Source organism: Staurois parvus, unplaced genomic scaffold (assembly GCF_062004578.1).
Source record: "Staurois parvus isolate SC_StPar_1 unplaced genomic scaffold, SC_StPar_1.0 ptg000445l, whole genome shotgun sequence".
NCBI classification, from domain to species: domain Eukaryota; kingdom Metazoa; phylum Chordata; class Amphibia; order Anura; family Ranidae; genus Staurois; species Staurois parvus.
The window spans coordinates 1453968-1463233 of NW_028318241.1; the positions used below are offsets into that span (position 1 = coordinate 1453968).

Sequence of the window (9266 nt, forward strand, 5' to 3'; positions counted from 1 at the left end):
CCTGTGGGGGCACTCATACGTGCTCACATCCGACCCCTGCTCTGTTCATTGACACACAAAGCAGGGCTCAGCCCAGCCTCCTCACTGGTTGTTTTTTTTTTTTTTAATTTAAATATATTATTGTTTTCAAATCACCATATTAAATGTACAAAAGCTAATAAAACAGACAGTATACATTACACATTTCTGTCATAACACTCCCCAGAAATAACCTTAATCTCTGTGACCTTTTACCCCTCCCCTTACCTATTCCCCCACCCCCTTTGATTATGCATTTTTAACTTCATTCTAGAAATCCTGAACCTTAGCTATTACTGGTATTATACTGTACTACCTCTCTCTGTCCTCAGGCCCCTTCTCTTCTCCATCTATACCTCCTCCCTTGGCCAACTCATACACTCTCACGGCTTCAACTACCACCTCTATGCCGACGACACACAAATTTATCTCTCAACCCCCCACCTCACCCCCTCGGTCTCCACCCGAATCACACACCTACTGAGCGACATATCAGATTGGATGTCGCTCCACTTCCTTAAACTGAACCTCTCCAAAACCGAGTTTCTTGTCTTCCCCCCCAGCCCGGACCCCACCCCCCATTGACTTCTCCATCACATCCAACAACGCCAATATCAAACCCGCCCTGCAGGCCAGAGTACTTGGTGTCATTCTGGACTCCAACCTATCCTTCCAGCCCCAAGTCCAATCTTTAACAAACTCGTGCAGACTCCACCTCCGCAACATCGCCAAAATCCACACGTTCCTAACCCCAGAAACCACTAAACAGCTCATCCACTCCCTCATCATATCACGACTCGACTACTGCAACTCCCTCCTCACTGGCCTGCCTCGCCGCTGGCTATCCCCGCTTCAGTCCATCCTGAATACGGCTGCCAGACTCATTCACCTTTCCAACAGCTCCGTCTCCGCCACCCCCCTCTGCCAATCCCTCCACTGGCTAACACTGACGTACAAAGCCGTCCACCACACTGCCCCGAACTACATCACCGACCTAATATCCAAGTACCGCCCAGCACGCACACTCCGCTCCTTACAAGACCTCCTTCTCTCTAGTTCCCTGGTCTCCTCCTCCCATGCCCTCCTCCAGGACTTCTCCAGGGTGTCACCCATCCTCTGGAACTCCCTGCCCCAACCCATCAGATTATCACCTACTCTCCTCTCCTTTAGGCTCACCCTGAAAACCCATCTCTTCAGGGAAGCCTACCCCACCCCCCGCTAACTTGACCGACCTCCTCCACTCTTCCTACCACTCCATCCCCCACAGCTATCTCCTCCTGTGCCACCATCCCCTCCCTCCTAGATTGTAAGCTCCAAAGAGCAGGGCCCTCAATCCCCTCATGTTTTGCATTGTATTGGTATTGTTCTGTCCCCCTTTGTAATGTACAGCGCTGAGCAAACTATTGGCGCTTTATAAATACTGTATAATACTATATTTATCCCCTTTCCTTATTTCACATATTCTAGGTATACCTCAGAATTTTTAAACTGTACCCACTTTTCCTCACTGGTTGTGATTGAGAGCAGGAGCCAATAGCTCCTGCTGCTATGTAGGTTACCTATGGGGGCACTCGTATGTGCTTGCTCCCAAGCCCCACTCTGTTTGTCCATTGACACACAAAGCAGGGCTCAGCCCTGCCTCCTCACTCGCTGTCACTGACAGCAGGAGCCAATGGCTCCCACTGCTATGTCAATTTCCTATGGGGGCACTTGTATGTGCTCTCTCCCGAGCCCCATTCTGTTTGTCCATTGACACACAAAGCAGGGCTCAGCCCTGCCTCCTCACTGACTGTAATTGACAGCAGGAGCCAACGGCTCCAGCTGCTATGTCAGTTTCCTATGGGGGCACTCATACGTGCTTGCTCTCGAGCCCCGTTCCATTTGTCCATTGACGCACAGAGCAGGGCTCAGCCCAGCCTCCTCGCTGGCTGTGATGCTATCTCTGAGCCAATGAGGAGGGAGAGAGCCGAGGCTTCTGTGCACATCACTGGATCGAGATCCAGTTCGGAAAGTATTGGGGGGGAGCTGCACACTGAAGGTAAACAAACCTTAAGCTTCTCACTTTAATGCAGCCACCATGTCTAAGGACTGGTGAGCAGCAAGCGCACAGTGAACGAGTGTAGATTACAGGCAGACTAGTACAATGGTCGATGGTCATGTCTTACCTCTGTAGGTACCATTTATTTATATTTATGTTGTGGGGAGCTTTCTAAGGAGCGATGTGTATAGTGCAATGACAGGACCATGAAGAGCTCATGCAGACCTAGTATACATCCAAGGCATATTTGCTTTCTGTGACTTTGCACTTTATTATTGTCTCTCTTCCTTTGTTTCCGTATTGTCTCTCTATATTCAGGTGTGTCACCATTACACCATTGTGTGAGCCCTGCTGCTATTACTGTCTTCCTTTTTTTATTCTTTTTTGTCCAGCTAAGACCTGCATGCCTTCTGTATCATACTGTGCCATTTCTATGGTAACTGTGCAGGCAAAGCGAGCGCCTGATTGCTTTCCTGCAGGCAATAAGAATAGGAGGTAAATGAAGTTAATGCTTGGTGCAGCGCATCACTTGAGGTAGACCCTTGTTCCTCATCACTGTCGTGTTACCGAGAGGTCTGCTAATATAGGATAGAGTAGGCTACTATTGTTACATAATTCTACAATGTAGGCTATGACAATGAGACACTTACATTTATATTGTCTATACTTTTGTATCCATGCAGTCATTTATCGTGCTGCCTGTAGAACAAAGGTAGCGATTCCAAAAGCAAATTTCTCAATCAGTTTGCGTAGTTTTGGCCTCAAACCAATTCAACTTCTGTATTTCTGAAAAATGGCCATTTGGTTTTCGGTCTGTTAGTTTCTGTGGTAAATATTGTGCCAGATTTTCAGGACAAATAACTTCTGTTCTAATGCTGTACACCTGCTGTTCCCTCGGAAGAATGTTTCACATGCAAAAAAAAGAGTAAATCCAAAGTAGATCCAATCCCAAACTGGATGGTATTTAGTTTGCAGAAGCATGAATTACAGGGGTAGGCAACCATGGCACGCCCAACTGTTGGAATGCTTCATGGGAGTTGTAGTTCCACAAGACTCTTGACAAAAAAAGGAACGAGGCGTAGAGACATGGTGGGATTTGTAGTTTTACTGCAGCTGGGAGTGCAGAAGTTGCTTTTAACCACTTGTCCTCCAGAGGATTTACCCCCCCCCCCCCCTTCCTGATCAGGCCATTTTTTGCAATACGGCACTGCGTTATTTTAACTGACAATTCCGCGGTCATGCAATGCTATACCCAAATTAAATTTTATGTCCTTTTTTTTTTCCCCACAAATAGAGCTTTCTTTCAGTGGTAATTGATCACCTGTGCGTTTTTGTTTTTTTTCCATTTTTTGCGCTATATACAAAAATAAATGACCAACAATTTTGAGGGGGAAAAAATGACTTTTTGCTATAAAACATGTCCAGTAAAAAAATGTCAGAAATCAAATTTCGTCATAAATTTAGGCCAAAATGTATTCTGCTACATGTCTTTGCTAAAAAAGAAAATCCCAATACCCGTAAATTTAATTGGTTTACGTGAAAGTTATAGCGTCTACAAATGGCGGTATACATTTTTTTTATACTGTTAATGGTGGCAATCAGCGACTTCTAGTGGGACTGTGGCAGGTATTCTGATACCGGGGGGGAACTGACTGTCACTGACATCCCCAGTGACACTAATACAGTGATCAGTGCTAATAAAAAGAATGACACTGTACTAATGGCACTGGGCAAGAAGGGGTTAACATCTGGGGGCGATCAAAGGGTTAACTGTGTGCTGCACATAAGAGCAATGCAAAACACATAAGAGCAATGCAAAGCAGCATGCTGATGCTGGCGGGAGAGATTTGTATTGTTTACATACAGACCTCTCCCGTCAGTGTTCCTCGGCGATCACACGATCTCCGGCCAGGACCTGGTGATCGACAGCTCTAGTCGCCAAAGGCGGCGCGGGTAGGGTGGCGCGTGCCCCCTACTCGGAAATGCAAAATCACGTGTATATATACGCCCTGTAGCAGTAGTTCTGCTATAGGGCGGTCAGGAAGCGGCATGCTGGGATTTGTAGTTTTACCACAGCTGAGAGTGCAGAAGTTGCTTAACCCGGGTGTATTATTATTATTATTATTTTTTTTTTTAATGCTTTTTTGCATCTCAGTTCTGCTGATCTCCAACCTTTTTTTTTTTAACCAACTTCCTGTGAACTCACTCTTAGCATCAGCTACTTTTCAGTGCTCTGGACTGGCTCCCTGACATTAGTGGACCATTCCTGTATGATGTGCATTATCATGGCTGCTTGTAGTCTCCACCAGTGCTGCATGTGACAGTGCAAGGGAACAATTGTTACCCCTCCCCCCTCCCAGGAAGTGCCTAAATGGAACAGCCTCTATGGCAGCAGCATCACCAGGTATTATTTTAATTAAAGCTGCAGATTTAAAACCACTTTTGAAATGACATTAAATGTTAAACCCATAGGCTCCATGCACACTAGCATTTTTTTATAAGCTCAATAAAATCTGGAGAGAAAAAAAATCTTGATGAAAAACGCTAATAGCGTTTTTATGCCAGCTTGTAGTTGCATTTTAGTAGTGTTTTAGAAGCATGTAGAAAAAAAAGCTGTTAGACGTGTTTTATAGTAGCGTTTAGGAACGTTCAGCCTCTTTTGCTGCTAGAAAAATGCTCCCAAAAACTCTACAACAGTATTTTTTTTTTTTTTTTCTGCTCCCAAAAGCTGAAGCTTGAAAAACACTACTAGCCTAAAGTAGTGTGCATGGACACATAGGAGAACACTATTTATTTTCTAGGAGCAGAAAAACAACTGCTAGTGTGTATGGAGCATCAATACGTGCCCATTGATCCTGCTAGAAATCCAGCAAGCTTCCTAACTTCAATGATGTAAACCCTGCCTGAACTACAGAACACTTCTCTTCTGTGTTATAGGGTTGAGGTGGTGTTCTGTAGTCCTAGCACACTTCCTAGGATCACAATGCTGTGCATTCAGATACAGTACAGTGAATGAGTGCTGTCGCCCTAGGACAGGAAGAGCATGAGTGCGGTCGCCCTAGGACAGGAAGAGCATGAGTGCGGTCGCCCTAGGACAGGAAGAGCATGAGTGCGGTCGCCCTAGGACAGGAAGAGCATGAGTGCGGTCGCCCTAGGACAGGAAGAGCATGAGTGCGGTCGCCCTAGGACAGGAAGTGCATGAGTGCGGTCGCCCTAGGACAGGAAGTGCATGAGTGCGGTCGCCCTAGGACAGGAAGTGCATGAGTGCAGTCGCCCTAGGACAGGAAGTGCATGAGTGCGGTCGCCCTAGGACAGGAAGTGCATGAGTGCGGTCGCCCTAGGACAGGAAATGCATGAGTGTTGTCGCCCTTGGAAGAAATGTGTTACTGGCAGGAGGTGAAAATAAAGGAAAAAGCCTGAAAACAATGAATGCAGCCATTGCATCGAAGGACTAATAAACTGCAGTATAGTACATTTTTGTTCTTGAGTTCAGATACACTTCAAGTACCTAACAAAAAGCACAATATTCACTTTATTGTCTGGGTGAAACTGTACAAAGCTACATTTATTTTCTATTGCCCCAAGTTAAAAAATCTAAAATGTGTGGTGATTGAACAGTGCTTTATGATGCCACAGTTTTGAGTTCTCTGCTCTGTCTCCCCAGTGACATTCTACTGAAGACATGATTGATATAAAGGCCTGGGCTGAGTACATAGTAGAATGGGCTGCCAAGGACCCATATGGTTTTCTTACAACGGTGATCCTGGCCCTCACCCCGCTCTTCATCGCAAGTGCAGTACTCTCCTGGAAACTGGCTAAAATGATTGAGGCCAAGGAACGGGAACAGAAGAAGAAGCAGAAACGACAGGAAAACATTGCAAAAGCAAAGAGAACAAAGAAAGACTGAGCGTAACACGGGGCTAGTAACATCAAAAACTGTTCAAAAAAACTAAAGACGCTTTTTATACATATTATTTTCTTCTAATGATTGTGGAATGTCTGACCAATTTTGGATACTGTTAGCAGCATTTTAAACACTTGTCCCTGCACAAATAACATGTTATCCCTTTTCCTGAATACTGAGATGATTTACTGGTCTTTTTTTTAATACCTTGTGAGTTTATTGTTAGCTGCATTGGCTTTCTCTGTCATAACGTTTGCATTCATAAATAAGATTTAACTCTTTCATTTGTAGACAGTAATTTATTTAAAAGATGCTCTTTGCTATCTATGGGAACATACTTTCTTCATCATAGACTTGGTTTAGTAAACAGAAGAGGTAAGCATGTGCAAGAATTAAAAGAACCTGGACATCAGCTTGCTGTCATTTTAGTTGCTAGGTCCCTATATTTTTCCCCCAGCCATGCTGCAGGTACAAAAGAATGATAAAGGCTGTAAACCTGTATCGTCCATATTCAACATGTCCTAGGCCAGAGGATAGCAGCTTGGTAGATTCTGAAAGCAAAAGATGTAGGTTCTAATATTTATTGCAAATAGAGAGCAGGCGCTCTGGGAGATGGAGCAGGGAGACCAGACTTAAATCATATCAGTGCTTGTCTTGTGAACTAATTGATCCATGGTGCCTGCACCTACAGAGGTCAGTAAGTTCTTTTTAAGAATATGTAAATACCTGAAGGTCCATAGCCTGGGCACAGAATCCTATTGTTAACAACCCTGTCAGGTCCCTAAATAAATTAAACCAAATACTAGTGACCTGCAAGAGGAAAGCTGGCATACCTATTTCTGCAGGTCAATAAATAAATTTCTGTTCATCCCAGTCACCTTTATGCATAGTAAGGAGTCTGTAGGTCCCAAAATGAATCGAAATACATGTATCCTGCAAGAAAAGAGCTTGTCTGATAGCTTCTTATTGTGTATGTGTTTCCTACCTTTTTATCATTCAAACACTGCAGCCTTGGCACTCATGGTTTCTATTTCAATGGTTTTTATTAATTTTTTAAACAATATAAAACTGAGGCAATAAAACACGCCCACGCAGGGGCTATCAATTGCACAGATAAAAAAAATGCAAAATAAAAAAAAGGAAAAACAGTGCTCTAACGCCAACAGGGCAAAAGGTACGTCCACGCAGGGGCTATCAATGACACATAAGTTGCAAAACATTAATGTAACTGCCTATAACAACTAAATGCAGCTGTCCAGTCACACCAAAAACAGAGAGAGAGAGAAAAAGGAAGAAAGAGGAAAGAAAAAAAAAAAGGGGCAAAGAGCAGGAGTCCAAGAGCGCCAATACCGAACGCCATTACATCCCCAGACTAGCCGGGGGGAGTAGTGCCTTTGGCACTCATGGTTTCAACCTCTGACCTCTACATCACTGCTCAGTCCTGTAGTGTTGTAGGGGTCAGCAGAAGGAACAGTGGAGCAGCAGTGGGGTATGCAGGAATACAACAATCCTGGACGTGTCCAAAGAAGAATACATTGATGGAGGCTGCAGCACCAGAAGGGGAAAAAGTAACTCACATGAACCACTGGAGAGGTGAGTAGAACAGCTCTTCTTTTGCAGGATAATGGTATTTGGATTACTTTATGGACCTAACAGGGTCCATTTTAAAAGCCCCCTGCTTATGAATAAAGGTAACTGAGATAAGTAGAGTTGATAACGTATTTACTGATTTTTGTTTACTTGGCAGACCTCCTTTGATGTAGTATTGGACTTCTAAAGAATAAATGGCATTAAAATGTATAATAAAAAATGCAAGTATATAGTATCTAAGCAGAATTTGTGTTGATGAAAAATGTTCAATTTCATCCTGCATGTTGTAAAGATTTTAATAACTAATCTGTGAAGGTACCAAATTTTCTGACCATACTATACTGCTGTCACCTGGCGTCTAAAAACCTGCAGTGTGCTGGAAAGATGTGACCTACTTTTCACATTAATGCATCCAAACGTACAAACAGAAAAAGTTGGAACTGTAGGAAGTTAGTGTACTTTTCTCCAGCTCACGATGGGGAATAGACAACTGTCATCCGCAGCAGTGAGGCCAAGGAGACAGAATGAACTACAAACAAGAGGTGGTCAAGCAAGTAGCATCGTTCACATTACATGCCATGATATCCCCCAATGCCTCCAGCATAACTTCAGATGCAAAGCTGGCATGATTACAATTTTTACAATAATATGATAAAAACTCTTTAAAGGCAAAACATTTCTATATTAAATAGAAAAAAAATAATGGAAGGGTCATCTGACATCACACAATGTGACACTTGGACAAGGTAATGAAAATCTTTACAAGAACACACATATTACTCTGTATTCATTATAATCAATTTAATTGATTGTCCCAGCATCACTGGTTTTCTCTAAAACTGGATTCCTGTGAAGCAGCTTTATTTCAAATCTACAAAGAAAAATGGTAACAAGAGTGTAAAATGTAGCAGTGGAGGTCTATTAGTTGTGCTCCACTGACCAGGGTCTAATACTAAAATGATGTAGTGTCTGAATTGGTTTGGTCTTTGGTAATGCATAGTTCCATATGCATCACGTATAAAAATTGAGGTGCTGCCAAAGCAGCCAATCCAGTGTTGGGTATCGGTACTCAAATCCAGGCTCAAAAACTTTAAGATTTCAAAATGTGAGCTCCTAGTCTAGAACAGACATTCTCAGCCAGGGTTCTTCCAGAAGTTGCTAGGGGTTCCTTGAGCTGAGACTGACCTCCTATTCAATAGTGCTTGCACAGTTCCAGAACCAATGCCGCTTGGCAAAGCCAGCTGCATGACACAAATGATCTTTTTTACTGTAAAAGTGACATTTTATCCACCAATGTAAGAGGCAGTCTTCCTACTGGTCACCAACATGAGGGACATTTTTTTTAACTGGGCTCCAACGTATTACTTTTAGCAGATTTTAACCCTCTTAATTATACTTTTGGGGGGATTTTACCCTGTCTTGTCAGAGACCAATCAAATTGAAAGTGGAGAGATTTTCTTTCACTTCCTGTTGTGACATTTGGGATCAAATACAACAATAAAAGGTGGTTGGATGTTCTACCCATATCCCAATGTATCCAAGGCTCACATTTGTGGAGGAAATGCAGCCTGCTGCATGTGTCTGATTGTCATACTTCCACTAATCTATTTTCTGAATTCTATGGCTGACATCATTTTCTGATTGTGGTTAAATCAAGCTGGCTTGTTTCCTGGTTCAAACCAAATCTTATTGGAGTTCTCTGGACTCTCATAAAGA

The 9266-nt window shown here is 43.3% G+C and overlaps 1 protein-coding gene across 1 annotated transcript in view; it reads left to right on the plus strand.

Moving 5' to 3' along the window:
* SMIM15 (small integral membrane protein 15) overlaps positions 1-6242 on the plus strand; it is a 29555-nt gene extending 23313 nt beyond the window's left edge. The window contains exon 2 of the mRNA XM_089688049.1: positions 5721-6242. Coding sequence (XP_089544175.1) covers positions 5739-5963 — 225 coding nt within the window. The 5' untranslated portion in view covers positions 5721-5738 and the 3' untranslated portion in view covers positions 5964-6242. The remainder of the gene's footprint in view (positions 1-5720) is intronic.
* Positions 6243-9266: the final 3024 nt, after the last annotated feature.